Raw genomic sequence first — 20,464 nt, forward strand, 5'->3', positions numbered from 1 at the left:
CTTGCTTTCCCTATCTTATTGGGCGTTCCTCTGGTGTGTTGGCAGAGATATACAAGTAGCTCCAATCTGGTCAAGTAGCATTACTCCTCTTGGCAACTATTGATCACTGTACTGATCAGGAGAAACTCAGTATCAGTACTTGCGGTAGTACTAATGTTACAACCTCTACTAGTATAAAAGGTAATGTGGGAAGAAAGTTGACAAACGCTTCCTCAAAATCCATGCACTTTTTGTCAAATTCAATTTCTAAGAAACCATCAGCTCTTGATGTAAGGAGGGGGATTAAGAGGGAATTATCTGATAAATGCGGTGATTTGTCTAAAAAAGGAAGATAGCTAACATTCCATATATCAACCACAGTGATAAGACAAGGCTCAGACTATGACCACTTTTTGCTTGTAGGAGTCCTGCTACTGCTGGTACTGGTATACTCACTAGAATGGCAATTCCAAAACATAGTTCCCAACGTGGTTGTACATCTTCCTTAACTTAACATTCCCCACCATGTCGCTCAGAGTGTGCGTCTTTCACTGACACCTCCAAAAGAGACAAGTCAGTGCCTAAGAATAAAACCGAGGTTGAAGAACAACTTGTGCACTAGCAGAATCATGAGGAGAGTTTAAAGAGGGTATCCATGAGTGCTATATGTTAGTCTAAGGTTTAAGATTCAGACACTGTAATAGTAAAACAGCCTGATTCAAGTTTTCAACCATTTAGATATGTGAGGATGGGTATTATTAGTATGAGGAGGATTATGGTGATATGTAAAAGTAAGGCTGCCAACGGTGTTATCACCAGCAGATACATTTGTCTCTCTCTTTAGACCATGCCTCTGCAATCTGCTCCGGGACCTGGTAGTACTGTCGTATGGATACTGAGGATCCCAGTGCAGTTACAGGGAAATACTAAGGTAGAGAGTACTGAGAGTACTGACAGAATCTATAATCTGGCCACTAGGTGATGCAGGTTCCTTCTGTAGGAACAGGAACATGAACACACACTTAATATTGTAACATTAGTTAAACTAATAGTATTAGGAAGCGATAGTTGCGGGAGTTCTACCCGGGACACTCCGTGCTGAGCTTTATTTGTCATCATGCTTATTGTTTTCAGCTAAAGGGTAAGAGGCCATCCATCCTCGGTGCAGGAGTTTTTTTTAAATATCAAGAACGTATGCATGAAGTTTTTTTCTGTATAAGAACGTTTTTAGCTTTTTATATGTTGGAAATAAATTGAAAAAGGATTTTACACTATGGAACACTGTGTTTCTCCCATGTTTATATAACGGTGGAGTGGAATCTGGTATTTCATATACAAAGTGAACAAGAAGACATCTGTTCAGTGATACGCCTGATTTCTAGCTGACTCTAGTGAGTACATATCCATAAGGGGTAAAGAAGATTTGACACACGAGGTGGTTATTTACTTATATGCTTCCTTTGAGATTGGCTCTAGTAAGTGCATACCCTGGAGGGGTCTAACACCTCCCCCTTGTTTTTCACGTGGTGTTTCCATTAACAACACTTTCACACAGGCTCTAAAGGACTCTGTCTCCTTTATATTTTGATATACATACAGGTTGCACTATGTTTGTTTATTTTCTTTTTTTACATGCTCATCCATCTGACCAGCGACTATAAAAGATTTGGTGCGACAGAGAAGAATTAATATACACAGTAATTGAACTATACAGACTTTCATGGATATTTATCATCATGTAAATTGTTTTTTTATTATTGTTATTATTTTTTATTGGTATTTTTCATGTGTTTTGTATTTTATGTGTTAGATATTGCAAGATCATCTTACAGTTTAAAGTAGGATAGCCATGGTCCTATCTGCTTTTTCTATGTGATATCCGGTAGCGCCCATTTCTCTTAATATTTTTCTATTTAAACCACTATTACTGCATAAATTGGGGATTGTGAATTTTAAGAGGAAAGACAGCTTTGTGGATAGACCGCGCAGAGAAACATCATTATATATTTTTTATAATAGTATTGTTTCGCCATTTTTAACCAATCAATTTGAAACCATTTATCATTACAAGTGGGGAAAAATACATTAACAAGATCAACATTGCTATATACCAAAGCATTAGTATCCCTACATGTCTGGCATCTGTCCCCTGTCATCATTTTTGAACCTCATAAGTCTCTTAAGAATTTCCATTCCTTGATACATCTCACTTGTCATATAGTTAATACATCATCAACTGATGCTCCAAATTCAAAATCCTGCTCAGTCCGTTTTTGTTTAGATGTTCCAAAAAGTTAAATATCAGGTATATGAGAAATACGCTGTCCAAAGTTTCTGGCATAACTAGGGATATTGCTTTATAGAAACACTCTACCAGAAGTTGATGTCTGATAGTTATTTTTAACCAATGCTGTAAGAAGAAATGACAGCATCAATTCTCATCACACAAAACATGTTTTAATCAATATTTACAGTTTTTATTTATTTAATTAAATTCTCATTTGTTTCCTGTACTAACAATATAGTATTAGCTATAGTCAGTACTAATGACAAATGAACTCTCTCTTAATTAGTATACAATATTCCACTATCATTTTTATATTTCTGTTATTAAATGTTTAATTTGTGTACCCTACCATTCCGGCAGTTCAAAAATGGTACATATATAAAATATCTGCGGTATTCCTACCAAAATCACTCATGGTACAAAACCCACCCTATGAATAAGTATCATAATATTATGTAATCCTTCTTAAAAGATAATATATTTCCACAGCAACTAATATGTGGTTAAACTGTATTGCTTTTAAAAAAAAACAAAAAACAAAATGTAAAATGTTGCCAAATAGATATTTTTCTTGATTTTATACTATTTTGAAGACAGATAAGACACATATCTCTAATTTCAACAGTTTCCTCAACTTTAGAATGCAATTTTTTTTAAATAATTAATATTTCAAACAACTATATGACTCACAATCACTTCATTTATTATAAGGTCTCTATTGTTGCAATGAGAACATACATTTTATCTATTTCTTATTTCAACCTTAATTTTTCTATGATAAAAACAACAATCTTTGGATCTGTCACTAACCGCGGCTCACGTAGGGCCACTTCCTCTTCTGACCCAGTTGTTATGGCAACAACCAGGACGTCATTTCCAGTTACTCCGTCCCAACTGTTGCCAGGGCAATGGCCAGGACACTTTTACTGTCAGCGCCACATACTGGCATCTGCAACAGCCGTGCACGAGCGCAAATAGCATTAATTAATGGCAGACTAGGGTGCTAATTATGATAGCCTGATCCTTGCCCCCTGATTGGTTAGTTTCGGTATTTATGGCAGGGAGGGCTTTGACTCCCTGCCCTTTCTAGCGTCTCCTGAAGCATTGCTGACCAGCTCTTTGTGTGTGTTCTGTGAACTCTAAACTCTCCTGCATTGACTTTTTGTTTTGACCTTTTGTTGTGACCTTTGGCTTGTTATTTGGACCTTGCTCGTTTCCTGATTTCCCTGATCTCTGATCTGTTATTTGGAATTTTCCTGCCAGCCCTTACCTTATTGCTCGTCTCTGACCATCCTGTCTCCTATGGCCCCTGACTCTGGCTTGTTCCTGACAACCCGCTACCATCCGGACTCTTCCCTCCTACCTTGCTACTGAAATATTGTTCATAAATTTGCACTACATTAAAGTTAAGACCTGGGGGCATCTGAGTACACGTGGCATTTAACCTGGTGACAAGCTACATAGAAAATGTTGATTGCTCACTTCAACTTCCTTGTTACCTATCGACCTGGATCTAAAAATGGAAAGGCTTTAAAACAATTTGAAGCTACTTCAACGTCACATTCTCTAAAGATCCCATTTTACCAGCAGAGACTTTCCTCGCACCAATTGATTCCACAATGTTTCGGATAAGAGTGATGTCCTCAAGCCAGGGATTGCAATTGTACGCATCCTTAATACAATACATTTTATTTAATGTTGGAGCAATGTTATTAATACATGTTGAGACAATCCATAGAATATTACATCAGTCCTACATTGCAGAAGTTCTATGTCTATGTCACTGAAATACAAAATATCTCAAAGTGAAATGTAACACTTTGACTAATGATGATATTGATGTAAATGTCGACTAATATTATTAAATTATATAAAGGTACCATGAGATAGAAATCAGTCATTTTATAAGCTCCCGTATAATAGGCATTTAGCAAAGCTATTGCTAATCAAATAATAGAAATGATCCAGAGTTTCAAATATTCTATATGTGAAAATAGCTTATTGTGGATTGTGACCAGTGTGTACTGCAAAATGGTAGAAGCTACAAGGTCAGGAGTATGTGTTTTGGTTTTAAAATTACCTAAATGAAAATGCATGAAACACAATAATCGGGACCATTCATATGGTTGTGAAAGGTTTAGGTTAAATGGTTTTTAGCATTCTAAGCAATGCTTTGGAAAAATGCCAGTGAGCATTAAAGAACAATTGTCACATAGAATGACAAGTCAGTATACTTCTGCTTACAGAAGAAAAATTGAGTATATAAAGCTCCCTTTCCTCATGCCCTGACTACACAGTTCACTAGAACATATTAAACCAACAACATGGGAAAGGTAAAATATCCCTAATGTCATATATATATGTTTTTCCATTCAATTTCTAAAAAGTGATTTATCTTAGACAGAACTGACAACAGCCTGACTTCATAATTTGTGTTCTACAGATTTTGTTGTATGCATGAAATGTAAATGTTTCCCCCAAAAATTGAAATATGAATATATTTTCTGTTCACAGATCATTTTCTACGAGGACAGGAACTTCCAGGGTCGCTCCTATGAGTGCAACTCTGAATGTCCAGACATGTCCTCATATTTTCGACGCTGTAACTCCATTCGTGTGGACAGTGGAAACTGGATCCTGTATGAACACCCCAACTACAGAGGACACCAGTACTTCCTCCATAGAGGAGAGTACCCTGAATTCCAGCAATGGATGGGTTACAATGACTCCATTCGGTCTTGTCGCCTAAGCCCACAGGTAACTAGCAGACATTTTTATTTAATAAGGTCTCTTAAAATACAACATGTTAACATTTAAGAAATTGTTGAACAAAACTCATCGACTTACTGCCTTGAAATTAGACAAAGTGTGAAGATTAATATCACTTATAATTGTATTATATATTTAATGTGCATTTATTTCTGAAATTAATTATTTTTGAAAATTATTAGAATTGTAATTTTTTATATCATTATGGCAGCACCAAGGTTCATTCAGAGTCAGGATCTATGAGAAAGAAGACTTCAGAGGTCAGATGATGGAATTCAATGAAGATTGTCATAATGTCAATGAGAGATTCCGTTACAATGATATCCACTCTGCTCAGATACAAGATGGGTACTGGATGTTCTATGAAGAGCCCAACTACAGGGGACGTCAGTTTTACCTGAGACCTGGAGAATACAGACGATACACTGATTGGGGAGCCACAAGCCCCAGAATTGGTTCCTTCAGACGTGTCCATCATATGTATTAAAACAGCATACAAATCAAACTGTTTTTTTCATTCATTAAAATATTTTGAATTCATGGTTTGTTAAAATGTATTTATTTATGCCTTTATTTATTTTAGTCCTTTAGCCTAATTCTCCAACTAACTCTTGGCTTGCTGAAGAAAGATATGTAATATCTTAGTGTAAGCTGGTATTTGTATATTACTATAGTATATGTGTCTGTGATGTAATCTCATGTCTGTCATCTAGACTTTCCATTAGGACAGGGTAAGGAAGGTGGCACATTCATTATTTCAATTTAGTTTGTATGTACCTGACATTGGTGATTTAATACCCTAATTTAAACACATATCTTTAGAGAGGCTAAATATTACAAAGTTTAATTCTCTTCTTACTGAATTTCATTCTTCAAGTTAACTTAAAAAAGCACTTTTGAAAATTCACATATTATATCATATAAAGAAACTGAGCTAACTTCTACACTTCTATTCCAGGGCCAGAATAAAAGCAACATGTGCTGGATATTATTAAAGAACTATGGTGAGCAGCACCATGCCACCTCTAGGGGAGTGTCCAGCATCATGGAGGGCATGGGTAGAGCCTCCCTCCAACAACCCCAATCATCATCATCATCAACATTTATTTATATAACGCAAGCAGTTTCCGTAGCACATTACAATTGAAAACAATCAGTAATAAAGCAATACTTTGTAATACATACAGACAGAGAGGTAAGAGGGCCCTGCTCGCAAGCTTACAATCTATGGGACAATGGTTTGATACACAAGGGTAAGTGCTACATCATATTGAATATCTGTCCAGCTAGAATGCAAGAGCTACAAAGTATTTAGTGGGCTTTATGCTTAGTCACACCACTATGTTGGTCAGATGGTTGTTGTCTTGTGTTAGATGTGTAGAGAGTGGTAATAGGGTAACATAGGGAGATTAAGAGGGTGGAAGAGGAATATTATGAGCTTGTCTAAAGTGGTGGGTTTTCAGAGAATGCTTGAAGGTTTGAAGAGTAGAGGAAAGTCTTGTGGTGCGAGGGAGTGAATTCCATAAAGTGGGTGCAGCCCTAAAAAAGTCCTGTAGCCTAGAATAGGAGGAAGTAATGACAGTGGAAGAGAGATGCAGATCTTGTGCAGAACAGAGGTGTCTAGTTGGGAGATATTTTGAGACAATGAGGATATGTATGTCTGTGCAATATTGTTGATGACTTTGTATATTAGTACAACTGGCGTTGTGCAGATGAACCACGGCAAGTAACTTCAGCTTGTAGATGAACCACTAACTGACATACAGCGGAGCCGATGGAGAGCAATGATGACAGGTAACTTTGGCAACCGATAGTATCCAGGAGAGAAACAGAAAGACCGATATGCAGCCAGAACCCACAGCAGTGTGAGCAACACGAAGATCAGGCAATGAGTCCATGATCACAGATGATAGAAATAGTCCTCTGGAACCAATGAGCTTCAGAAGGAGGTCCCAATCAAGCTAACAAGGAACACCCATGAAAAGGTAGTGACTCTGAAGCAGGAGCAAGCACCAACTGAGCCAAGGACAGACAGCATTGGAGGTCGCCCTGGACACAGGACTCTGACTATAACCCGGTGAGTAGAGTTTTCTACTCGTCAGGCTCCTCTGTTTAGCACTTCCTCGGGTCAGTCTAAGCATTCAGGCACGCAGATCTGGAAGTCTCAGATTTATACAGTAATTACGAACACAATTTGTTTATTGTAATTGTATTGGTAATTAGATTTCTGAAAGATGAGTGAATTTTGAGTTCAAGTGTGACACACCAACACCCTCCCCAGAAATTTATCTTAGATGAATTTTGCGGACCTTCGTACCAGATACTGTCAAAAAGGTTATTCAGCAGAAACATCCAGTGTAAGGAGTCCAACAGAATCTGACGTCCACCCCAAGGAGTCCAACAGAATCTGACGTCCACCCCAAGTAGTCCAACAGAATCTGACGTCCACCCCAAGGAGTCCAACAGAATCTGATGTCCACCCCAAGGAGTCCAACAGAATCTGACGTCTACAGGACGGGACATCCACTGATGGGACAACCCACAGAAACTAGATCAGAGTCCCTGTCTGGACTCAAAATTACTGTCAATATGGGGAATATAGACAGTAAATACATAGCTAACAGCAACTCCCCCATAGAAATGATGCACAGATTTCTCGGATATGTGGGGAGTAGAAGATCTGCAAGCATATTTTAAGAAAGCGGGAATAGCCAAAGAATTGTTGAGTGGATTTGCTAAATGCTTTTTAAGCTGAATGATATAATGAATCAAGTAGGTTGTGTACTATAAATGTATGTTTGATGCTGCGCAGCTGAAAAAGTGAAATGTGACCCCTCCCTTATTCTGTGTAAAAGATTTCAGTGTTTTAAGATAATAAGGGGGGCTATGAGCTATGAGCAGCAGGGAAGCAGCAAATCTCTCTCCCCCTATCTGTCTAGTGTGAAAAAAATCTTCTAGAAGGACTCTGTATTTTGTTATCTGACAATGTATGTAAAATTGATAAGTTCACGCTGTTTGTCAAGAGTAACTAAAATGTGTCCGGAGTGGTGAGCGGTAATATTATATTGAAGCTGACTTGTATTTAGTTTAATACTGGAACTTGTAGTTCCACAGCAGTAGTCTTGAAGATATCCGTTAATTTTTCTTCCTCTGTATGTGAGTTTTGTATCCATCTTACTGCGTGTGAGGGATATCCGTGTTTGTCTGCCTTGACCGTTTTACAAGAAACATGTTTCAAGGTCGGAAAAAGTTGTATATTTGTAAATGTAATGCCTCTATTGCTTAATTGTAAGCTTCTGAAGAGATGCAAAAGAAGTTTTAAAACCTTTGGTCCATCACTGCACAAATCAGTGGATGGACAAAACTGTAAATAATGTACAGATAGTGTCAGGAGAAAACATTGACCTCCAGCTGGCAGGGGTTCAACAAACTGTTTCCGTAGTGAATTTGAGGAAAAATAGCTTTCACTTTAAGTTAAAAGAGATAGGTGGTAGTGAGCTTTTACATGCAGGTATTATAAGTGGTTTTAGTCTGTGTGAAAATTGTGCTGATGAATGTTTTCAGAAATCAGAAGGGTTTGTTATGCCCATAAGAAATGTTACGAAATAAAATGCTGTCTGTGAGCGAGAAATGTTTAAGTGAATATATTTGTACTTTCGACACGGAATCTGTGTGAATATTTGGTGATGGGAGATTTTATTGAGAAAAAACTGAGTGGCTTGCGGACACAATGTGAGGTGTCTAACGAGAGTACTCTGATACAGAAATACTTTATACAACTTCCCAAATGCTAGGGCTTTGAGAATTTGCTCGCCTGTGTCGACTTCTTTAGTCACTGGCTGGAGGCATGGCTGTATAGGAAAGCAAATGCTAAAACAGTAGCCAAAAAAATTGAGGGAAGTAATCTGCAGATATGGGGTGCCAGAGGTTATTGAAAGTGACAGAGGGGCACACTTTAATGGGCAAGGATTCCAGGAACTGTTTAAAGACATGAGAATCATATCTGCCATTCACATTCCCTACAGACTCCAAAGTTCGGGATGTGTGGAGCGCCTTACTGGTACACTGAAATTGAAAAAGCAGAAATAAAGGCTAAAACAGGCCTGCCATGGATTCCATGTTTACCCATGGCAGAGATTCTGTTTGGCACAGTACACAGAACAGGCTGTTGTTTTCCACAGCAACTACCGCATGTACATAGTGATTTGTTAAACTATGTTGCCTAATTACAGAAACAACTAACTGAGATACATGGTCAAGTGTTCTCTTGCATTGCAGGCCCTAATTTTGAAGCAGACACCCATAAACTGCAAGCAGGGGACTGGGTAATCGTGAGAAAGCATGTCAGGAAGAGTCTTAATCCCAGATACGGGAGTCCTTTCCAGGTCTTATTGAGGACTCCAATGGCAGTGGAAGTACAGGGAAATGACACCTGGATACAAGCATCCCACTGCAAGATCTTCAGACAAGGGAAATCTGAGTAAAATGTATTTTACAAGTTACTTAAAGGTCCAAGGGACACTAGTGAGTGGTGTTCAATGATATTAGCAGGAGGAATATTGATTGCACATTATTTTCTTTTGCTGTAGGCGTTAGATGTGTACCAGTCTAGAAAGGAAAGCTAGGTCTGGAAGAACCAGACTCATGGCAATAATAATGTAGAGATCATTATACATTATGAGAAATTCCAAAATGAAAGTTTAACCAAACCAAATAAAGAAAATAGCAACCTATGACTGTAGTGGTTTATAACAAATACAGAAATGTATTTGTTAGTATTGTGGCTCAACACATTATTACATTTACACAAGACAATAGGTTAATATTGGACTACCCGACAGCTTAGTCTGGAGGGTACTGCCTGAAAAAAAAAAACTATTTCTCTGGCGCTTATAGACAGCAAATTGTAAAAGATATAGGTATCAGATGCAGCAACTCAAAAAAGAGGCAGTGTTTAACCTCTATAAGAATATAGCAAAAAGAAAAAACAAGAGTTGCGCAAAATCTCCTAATATTTATTAACTCATTGAATCAATATAAACATATATAGCATACTGGCTGACCCTAAATACTCAATTTGGAGCCCATGGTTGCACCTTTTTCATTAATGACACAGATGATCAAGAGAAAATAATTGATGAACACTTACAAAAAATAAGACATGAAATATACATTTTTAAAGGAGCATGCTGGAGATGCTTATCTAGAAGGATAGTTTCCATGGCTGCACCTGGCCGATTGGTTCAAGGGTATAGGAGGATGAGTATCAGATCTTATACATGTTGTATTTCAAGGACTGTTACTGATCCTTATAATATATGTATTAATGAAACTGATGATTTGGCTTGTTAACAAGTGTATTAAAGCTGTGTTAAAGTGTTTCTCTTCCAGAAAAATTAAAGTTATCACACCTGTCTTAACCGCTGTACTGTACACCCTATCTAATGAGTGTGAACCTTGTGGAACTCTCAGTACTACTGCCATCGGTGCAGAAACCAAGAACCTTTTCCTTGGAATCCACATGCTCATAATTGAAGCCTATCCTTATGAAGATATACAGCACAATGGACAATCCCTTCTATTGTGAAATAAGTGACATGTAACATTTGCGGAGCGCACTGTGTATTTTCCCCCTCCCTTTCCTTTTTTCCTTCCCTATGAAATCCATAGTTAGGAGACAAAAAGGAAGCACAAGAGGCCCCAGAGCCTCTCATTTCCACTGATATGTGAAGATCTGACATCAGGACATGCAGCTGGTGCAACATGGTTGTCGACTCATTGACCATCTATTAATATCAGCTTGGAAAGGGATCATGGTCTTGCTACTAGTGGGGGATGGATTGTTCTATGTGCCCAGTTTTAGGCATCCCTATGCATATGTTCTGTTAGAAGGGTGTATGTGTATAAGTACCCATTGTAAGTGACAGCAAGAATGTGAGCTCTAATAGGTAGTATAGGGTAAATAATGAATAAAAAGATGGGAAATGGGAATAATGAATTTGCTGAGCTAACGCCATCTTGTTCCCTGTCAGGCATTTTGTCCTTGTACAGCTTAGACAGCTTAAATGCAGCTAGTTTGTAGAAGTTATTCAATATTATTTTGTTTGAAAGAAGCTATACCCACGATCTTGGATTTGGCAGACAGGAGATAAACCACAAGACCCCTTGGAAGATTTCCTGTCAGAATGTAGCAAGGTCTGTGTAACGAAATCATGCACAATGAGTGGTTAAGACGAAGATAACAGTTAGGGGCGTAGTTTGCTGAAGTACGTAATTTTGTGTAACCAGAGTGGTAGAAGTATGTGAATTTGTAAACAAAAAAGTAGAGCTTATTGCACACACAGAACTTGCAGTGTCTTTTATTCTCTCCGGCTGATGAGCTCATAAACTGGTAAACTGACGCTTACAGGTGAACTGACTGATTAGATCCAACACTTGAAAAGGACGAAACCACTAGGCTACATAATATGTAATCCAGGCAGTTCAGATTGGGCAATAGTTGGCCTTCTCACACAAGTATATATTGTAATGGCAAAAGGGTTTCTGGGATCTGTCTCAGGACCCTTGGGACTATCTGTGGCAGGAATGTAGTGGAAACTGGGAGACCGGATGAATGTCTTGCTCATAGAGTTTGTTCTCATCCTGTATCCCGGATGTTAGGAGGAGTGTGGAGGTGTCCCCGGAGAAGACCCCCACCAGCGCTGTGTCCCTGGAGCCGGTGCCCGTGAAGAGGGCGAAGATTCCGGCTGTCGCTGTGCACCTGGAGGGGCTGAAGACTCCCCAGATGGTGGTGCCCTACAAGCGGGTGAAGAGGGAAGAAGAGAAGTACTCACCCGTCCAGCGATCCAGCGGTGAGTATCGTGGCTTTCTTCCTGCAGGTCCTGTGCGCGGAGGAAGGATGAGCCAATCAGGGCTCATCTTTCCCTGCTGGCCAATCAGCGGCCGGATGCGCGAGCCAATCGCGGCTCACGCCCGGCCATTCAAAATATGCCTGTAGTCCCCCGCGTCTTGGCAAGAGCAAAAGCGAGGAGGCGGCAAGTGGGCTTGGACTGAGAGTGTCCTTGTTCGTTGCCGTATTCTTGGACAGCCCTTACCTGGTAGGCACGGCCGTAATCTCTGTCTCTTTCTTAGAGGGACGTGGTTGGAGGTGACAGGGGTTGCAGCTGCGGATCTGCTGGGATTGGATCGCAGCTGGGATATCGGAAGCGGACTGGAGGTGACCATCGTTTTCAAGGTAAGTTCTTTTGTGTTGAGTCTGTCCCTGTTTTCCCCGCAGGGGGCGTTACAGGAGGAGGAATGTTGAACCAGACTCCCTACTGAAATCTATTACTGGAAACTGGACCTGATGTACTGGAACCTGGACATGGAAACGGGGGGGGACCTGGACCCACGACCAGAGACTCAGTAGCTCCAAGAACTCAGAAACTCAGATGAATATAGTACCAGAACTGGGACTGGGAAGTCTCAAAACTCAGGCAGTGAATGTACATGGGAGTCAGTCTCCTGAATAGAATAAGCCTGGAGCTCGCTCTTTACAACTCAGAACCTAAGGTAGGCCTGGAACTGGAAGCATACCCCGAGACACAGAGAAGGCTCCAGAAGACAGACTACTCAGAACAATAACCTACTACCCATGAGAGCCTGTAGGAGAGACAGGAAGAGATTGAAGAAGTAAGGATTAACACGGAAGGTAGCAGCTGGAATCTGTACATGAGCAGATAGAATGAAGGTGAATCCACACGAGGAGTTAATATCCAAGGTCTTTATTTCAGCAGGAAGGATGAAGCTGAATTCACAAACAGGGTTAACAGTTAGTCTGTATTAAAGCAAACAGGATGAAGTCAAAAGGGTAAATAATTGAAGTCCCTATCACAGCAAGCAGAGTGAAGCTCAATGAACACAAAGGTAAATGGTTGGAGTCTGTAACAGCAAACAGGAGGAAGCAACAACAAACAGCAACAGAGATGAACTAGAACTAGGAAGTGTTGCACTGGAAATTAGCTGAGTGTAGAGGAAACTTATATAGTCTGCAGAGGGAGCTAATTTATGGATGAAGTCAGGTGCTCAGAATAAGCAGAATGTAGCAAAATCCTTTGCCCAATATGACAGCCTCCAGTACTGCAGACAGACGTCATACTTGTCCCAGGATAGAATGCTGCATTCAAGCAGGAGGGAGGTTATGGAGATATGGTTCCGCCAAGTGGTGTAAATAGGACTAAGAACTCGATTTGTGACATGTAATACTCACATTGATGCAGATTTAGTTGCTAAACATCTGTCTTGACAAGACAAAACAATTTAACTTGAAAATCCACATTCTGAGAAATTAAGGCACTTTGGTCACCCAACCAGCAGCCAGTTGGCAGCACTAGTAACATGCTGAAAACAGTAAGGCTGTCACACGCCGCTCCCATAGTTAGCTGCCGGCGCTGTGCCTTTCCCTTTAAGAACAATGATTCTGCTTGCTTCTGCCTCAGAGACATTACTTTCACAGGTGTTCCTGGTTACTGTGATCTGGACCTCCTCCCGCACCTCATTGGTCTTGGAGCACTATAACAACCTCCCATGGTTATGGGCTCATTGTCTGTTCTTCGTGTTACTCTGGTTGCATTTGGATCTGGCTGTGTACCAGTTCCTTCCGTGTGTCCGTTACCTGCTCGATGGACTATACTCCTCACCGCTGTTCACCTACAAGCTGCCAACCCCTCACCACTGTTCACTTACAAGCTGCAAACTCCTCACCGCTGTTCACCTGCAAGCTGCAAACTCCTTACCGCTGTTTACCTGCAAGTTGTAACCTCCTCATCGCTGCTCACCTGCAAGCCAGAACTTCTCTCCGCTATTCATCTGCACACTGAATAGTATCATGAGTTGTTGCTAACCTGTGCCTTATCTATTGGTTCACCTTACGTCTGGCTGGCTAAGATTGATGGATCTCGCTGTTAGAGCTACTATTAAGTTTTCCTGTCACCTGTAGTTCCACGTCTGATACGGGTTATCCTTACTTTGCTATTACCTGTTTACTGGACTGTTATTGTGAACTACCTGTTGTATCGGTGGCTAGTACTTGGGCTCAAGTCATCTGCTCAGTTGCTTCATATTACAGCGAACTTATCATTGCAGTTACAACGAATCCTGCTACCTGTAGTTCTACGCATGGTTCAGATACTTCTCACGTCTCTGCTACTTCTAGGCAACATTCTACTACACGTGTCAGTGATCATCAAAGTCCTAGGGTGATGTTTAACGCTTGCTGCTCTACTTATAAGAATCACAGTGTTTCCAGTACCACCTGCTATGTTGAGTCATCTCTACTCTCGGATCAGCTAGTTCTTTATACTACTCTGTTTGGACTGTAAGCTGTACTAGTGATTCACATCCATCTGCTGTGTGGTTCTCTATTGGATCCTAGTGTTCTTGTCTATCACCATTGCGTTGAACTGTATATCATCTCCTGCTGTTGCCAAGGTTTACCGACTGTGAAGTAGCATATGTGATTTGTGTCTGTATTACAACGAACTGCCGTGTATTCATCTCTGCCAATATATATATCTAATTCCTTTCATTCCTGTTGTATCAACATTTAATACACTACGTTGCAGCACTACTACTTTTCCTGTGTATTATTGATGCTTGTAAGCTGTGAACTTATCCCAAGAATATCATTGGGTTCTGCCTGCACCATCCTCTATAGAGGTAAGGGATCTGCAAAAACCCTCAGAGCCGTGACAAAGGCATTGCAATGAGTTACAAAAAGTCCAGCGAAAAAGGGATTTTTTGGTGCAAGAATGTAACGAAGGCTTCTGAAGATTTTTGTGGAAAAGTGGAGGTGCCAAAACAGTGCAAAATGGCATTGTCTTTGGGGCCACACACCCACCCATATGTTGAAAACAACATGCTTAAAAGTTAACAAACCAAGCACTCTAGCGACAGGCATTGCCCCTTTTGTGGGTTAAGTGCTTAATTTGTTTGGGCCCCCACAAAAGCAAACATTTTGGTTGTTGCTTTTTCAACTGGATATTAGATAGGGATGTTTACAAATTACTCCTGGGCTGTTATCCTTTGGATAACAGTGATCATCTTTCTCAATGGTAACCAATCATCACCCTCATTTAAGATGTCTACATCAATTACATTTGCTTTGAATATAGAAGATACACCAAGTAGGTACCCGTTAGGCAACATTTGTGACACGTTAAGAGGGTCAGCAGCAAAACATTAGAGAGGTTCAGCACTGGAGCAATACATTTGAGATGGTGGTTTCATATTAATATAATATAGTTGCTGAAATATTTGGGAAAATTTACCCCTAGATATGTTATAGCTGCATCAGCAGAACAGAGCTTCATTTTTTTGAGAAAATGAGGAACTGACAGTGGATTAGTAATCCGGTGGTAGTCAGCACATCGATTCATACACGGGCATACACATTGTACTTTGTTTAGCGTTGTACATTGTGTATGCCCGCATACTTACATTTCCACCCTAACCTCAAGGAAAAGAGCATCGCGGTTGGCAGTGACATCATCAAGACTGTTCGCATTCTTCATAGGTTGCGATCCATTGCAGTCACCGGTCACAGCAGTCGTCCTGGAGCCAGGTCAGGAAGGAGCCGCTCGGCGTCATCACGTCTTGGTAAGTATTGTCGGAATAATGGCAACCATTCTTCCGTACCCCACCCTAATAATCATACCTATCGATTTGTCTTGATTAATATTAAAGCCAGATACAGAGCCAAAATCAGTAATAGTATCCAGGATATGATTAAGGGAACTTAATGGGTTTGATATACAAAGCATTAAATCATCTGTGAATGTAGTAATCTTAATTTCAGATGTACCAGACTGAATTCCCTTAAAACTAGGCAGAGCATCTAAAATACATAGCAAGGGATCGAGGACCAAGTTAAATATTAGCGGAGATAATGGACACCATGACGGGTGCCCCTTGTCATAATTATAGGCGCACTTGTCTGACCATTGATACTAAAAAAAGTGACCAGCTTATCCTATAGGAAATTAATAAATAGAGAGAAAGCAGAAAAAAAAATCTGATGTATAAATACTTGTTGAAGATGAGTCCAAGAAACCCTATTGAATGCTTTCTCAGCATCAATAATCAAAAGCATATCTCCAGCAACACTATTCCGACCTCTTTGAGATTATGCCACAATAGCCGCAATAGCGGTCCTGACTCCTTTTACCGCCTTGTTGACCCATCTATAAAACTTATCCTTAGAATAATCCAATCTAAGGTGAGCATTAGAAATTAAGAAAGTTTCAAGGAGTTGTTGTTTTGAATTATAAAGAGAGAGAGTCTCCTCCGAGAGACTATTTAAATAGATATTAAAAGCATTAGACATTGCCATATGTAGAATGTTGTATTTTTCGCAATATTCTCACTTCCTCTTGGCTAAATATGAAATAATATGCCCTCTCAACACTGTTTAGCAGTTTCCCAAAATAAAATAGGATTATCCCAAAGGGATAAATTATCATCTACATACTCAGACCACCTAGTAGTCAAAAAGTTCTGAATGATAAAGATAACAAGGGAATTTCCATCAACTTTTTCCATAGATATGAGTGCGAGCCAATACTGACACAGACATAGTGGCATGATCTGAAATCAATGTACTATTGATGTTAGTAGAATGTATCCTAGGCAATAGATTGTCAGCCACTAAGAAATAATCAATCCTCGAAAAAGTGGTGAACAGATGAATAGTATGTTTTTGTTCTATCCATAGGATTATGCAATCTCCATGGATCAATTATTTTATGTCTAGGTTTTAAGCCCTGATTCTGTTCCCATTGTGAACTGGATACACATGATGGAGTTTAAGATTTATCTAAATTCAAATCAGCAACAGTATTGTAAGATTTGGAGTATTGCGCTGTAACAAAAAAGCTGATAAAGATACATAGAAATCCCAATTTGGAGTGTTTGGGAAATAGATATTCAAAAGAGTAATCCTTTCTGAATTCATTTTAATATCCAAACAGAGAAATCTACCACCAGAATCCTCAAAACAATCCAAAATATTATACTGAAGGTTTTTTTTCGAAGAATAATTGCCACTTCACTTTTTTTTTGCGAATAAGAACCCGAAATACAATCGTTAATCCAGGAGTCTCGCATGGATACTCTCTGGCTAATCAACCAATGCGTCTCTTGAAGAAATACTATGGGGTATATTTATATAAAAAGTGGAGATGTTGCCTATAGCAACCAATCATATTCTAGCTATCATTTATTTAGTGCATTCTACAAAATAAAAGCTAGAATCTGATTGGCTGCTAAAGGCAACATCTCCACTTCTTCAAACCAGTTTAGTAAATCTAGCCCTATATCTGGCTTAAAAGATTAAAGATCATCGGGAGGAGACCCGACGACTTTTAAATGGACTATTTAGTCCTCCAACATTGAAACCAGACGGAACAGTGTTGAAATTGTAGATGCCTGAGATATATTTAACATATTATTATTAAGGATCAATCTAAACAAATAGATTTACACTCAGTCAACAGACCAAGATTGTACGTTATCCTCAGAAAAAAAACAAAAAAAAAACAAAGAACCCACACATAATGCCCTGCCCAGAACACCAATCTAATAATAGTAGTGGTAGAGTAATAAACAAACAAATCAGTAATACATTTTCCTCCAAATATTACAATAAAAAAATTAAACAAAAAGATCAGTAAGAAAGAATGAATAGTAAAAAGGTAATAACCAAAATAATATACAATAAATGATGATCTAATGTGTCAATCATCGAAGTTTAAATTTTGAACAAACTCCTTTGCTTTATTAATGTCAATGTCAAACCAGCATGTATAATTTTAAGTTTCGCTGGAAACAATAAAGCAAAGCGGATATGATTATAAGAGAGAAGTTTACTTAAAGGAGTGAATTCTTTGAGACTTTGAGAAACTTTGAAGGAGAAGTCTTGAAAAATCAATATTTTATCATTCTTTAAAATGAAATTTCCTCTCTTTCTATAAGCTCTTAATAAGTCATCTTTATCTCGAAAGTTCAGATATTTAGCAATAACCACTCTTGGCCTCAATCCCTCAGTTCCCCTATTCTGTGAGCTCGCACCAAAATGATGTTATAGTCAGCTTTTCTAATCTCCAAAATTTCAGGAATTTCATCTTGCAGTGAGTCAATAAGATCAGGGCCTTTTTAATGACTCAAATAAGCCTATAAAATGTAAATTGTTTTGCCTATTGTGATTTTCAAGATCCTTGACCTTTTCTGTTAAAGAGTGTATAGCTTTTTTTTTAAACAAAGAGGTGTCAAGGATCTCTGTATGAGAGTCCTCTACATCGCTAACACGTTGTTCTAAAGCTGACATACGTTTGTCATTAGAGTCTAAGCAAGCAATTATTAAAACCATAGAGGTTTGCAAACTAGATACAATACCGTCGCCTGAATGTCCCCAAGTTTTTGTACAAGAAATGACATAATAATTAGTAACATCTCCGCTTCAGAGGCTGAAGCAGCAGCCAATAAGGCAGATGCAGAAGCAGAAGTAGTATCTTCTCTCTCAGAAGAGTACATAGACGAGGGTGAGTTACTTTTACGTGACTGAAAATTAGACAGGGTCTGTCTAGATTTTCCCATTTTTGCAATAGCAGGCTTATGTAAATAACATTTCATCCCACAAGAAATAGACACTTAAATTTAAGGTATTTACATCACAAAAAAAAGGGCGTATTTCCCTCACTTTACCTTCAATCGCAAAGGCAATAACATATATCAAACTATAACTTCAAAGTAGAATCAGCATGCCGTAAGCCTATCTCCAACATATTTCCAAACACACAATGCCTATTTTAGAGAGTATAAATAGCAAATAGGAAAGTAATGGGAAAAAATAACATATTCCAAGTATATCAAATAAAAAAATAAAAATAAAAAAACAGAGAAAAAAAGAAGAAAGAAATATAAAATAAAGCTATATAAGATTTGTTTTCCTCTTTTTCTCCCTTTGCTAACAAGTGCAGCAGCTTAAGAGCTTAAAGATAGCCAACGCCAAGTTATATTTTCATCCGTAAGAATATTCTTGGTCCTGAAATTGGTAATATATAATGGTAAAATAATGGTACAATATACCAGAAGCTTTCTGAGATATACAAGTATTAGTTAGCTGGATAATAGGTTAGCCAGCTAAAAACTCGAGTGATGATACACTTCGTTTAACTGTTGCCACGAGCGTCTTTAGCTGATCCCGAGCTGATAGAATCCTTCCCCTGTCACTCACCAGACCTCTGGTTCCTCTGGGTCAAGATTCAGCCCACTCACTACTCTGCCGGACTGTTAAAACCTATCTCTCCCTACTTAAGGTTCCCCCTGACCTTCCTTCCTTGCTTGTTCCTGGTCCTCATTCTGCCGAGGTAACCAAGAAGTTCTCACCTCCTGGATCGTGATCCTGTCAGCTAAAATACGTCTCCCGTGTACCCACTGTAATACCTGTCATCCGCAGACTTGTATCATACCTGCAGACTGGACAAGCCTCATCTCCACACTAGTGGTAATACCTGTGTGCCGCAGACATCTCCACGCTACTTTGTATCATACCTGCATACTGGACAAGCCTCATCTCCACCTTAGTGGTAATACCTGTCAGCTGCAGACAGTCCCACGCTACCTTGTATCGTACCTGCAGACTGGACAAGCCTCATCTCCACACTAGTGGTAATACCTGTGCACCGCAGACATCTCCACGCTACTTTGTATCATACCTGCAGACTGGACAAGCCTCATCTCCACCTTAGTGGTAATACCTGTCAGCTGCAGACATCTCCACGCTACCTTGTATCGTACCTGCAGACTGGGACAAGCCTCATCTCCACATTAGTGGTAATACCTCTCCGCCGCAGACATCTCCAGGCTACCTTGTATCGTACCTGCAGACTAGGCAAGTCGCATCTCCACATTAGTGGTAATACCTCTCCGCCGCAGACATCTCCACGCTACCTTGTATCGTACCTGCAGACTGGACAAGCCTCATCTCCACATTAGTGGTAATACCTGTCAGCCGCAGACATCTCCACGCTACCTTGTATCGTACCTGCAGACTGGGACAAGCCTCATCTCCACATTAGTGGTAATACCTCTCCACCGCAGACATCTCCACGCTACCTTGTATCGTACCTGCAGACTGGACAAGCCTCATCTCCACACTAGTGGCAATACCTGTCCGCCGCAGACATCTCCACGTTACCTGGTATCGTACCTGCAGACTGGACAAGCCTCATCTCCACATTAGTGGTAATACCTGTCCGCCGCAGACATCTCCACGCTACCTTGTATCGTACCTGCAGACTGGACAAGCCTCATCTCCACATTAGTGGTAATACCTGTCCACCGCAGACATCTCCACGTTACCTGGTATCGTACCTGCAGACTGGACAAGCCTCA

General features: G+C 39.7%; 1 protein-coding gene across 1 annotated transcript; it reads left to right on the forward strand.

The window, feature by feature from the left end:
* The first annotated feature begins 4,590 nt into the window (after positions 1-4,590).
* Positions 4,591-5,522, forward strand: LOC142103977 (gamma-crystallin-3-like). Its single transcript, XM_075188399.1, has 3 exons — positions 4,591-4,599; positions 4,781-5,023; positions 5,247-5,522. Exons 1-3 carry the CDS (start codon positions 4,591-4,593, stop codon positions 5,520-5,522), a joined length of 528 nt encoding a protein of 175 aa, XP_075044500.1.
* The last annotated feature ends 14,942 nt before the right edge of the window (positions 5,523-20,464 follow it).

This window comes from Mixophyes fleayi, chromosome 1 (assembly GCF_038048845.1).
Source record: "Mixophyes fleayi isolate aMixFle1 chromosome 1, aMixFle1.hap1, whole genome shotgun sequence".
Taxonomy (NCBI): Eukaryota; Metazoa; Chordata; class Amphibia; order Anura; family Limnodynastidae; genus Mixophyes; species Mixophyes fleayi.

Coding starts and splice junctions, on each gene's coding strand:
- LOC142103977 (XM_075188399.1), top strand. Junction 5,024..5,246: donor CTTGTCGCCTAAGCCCACAG/GTAACTAGCAGA, acceptor TCATTATGGCAG/CACCAAGGTTCATTCAGAGT.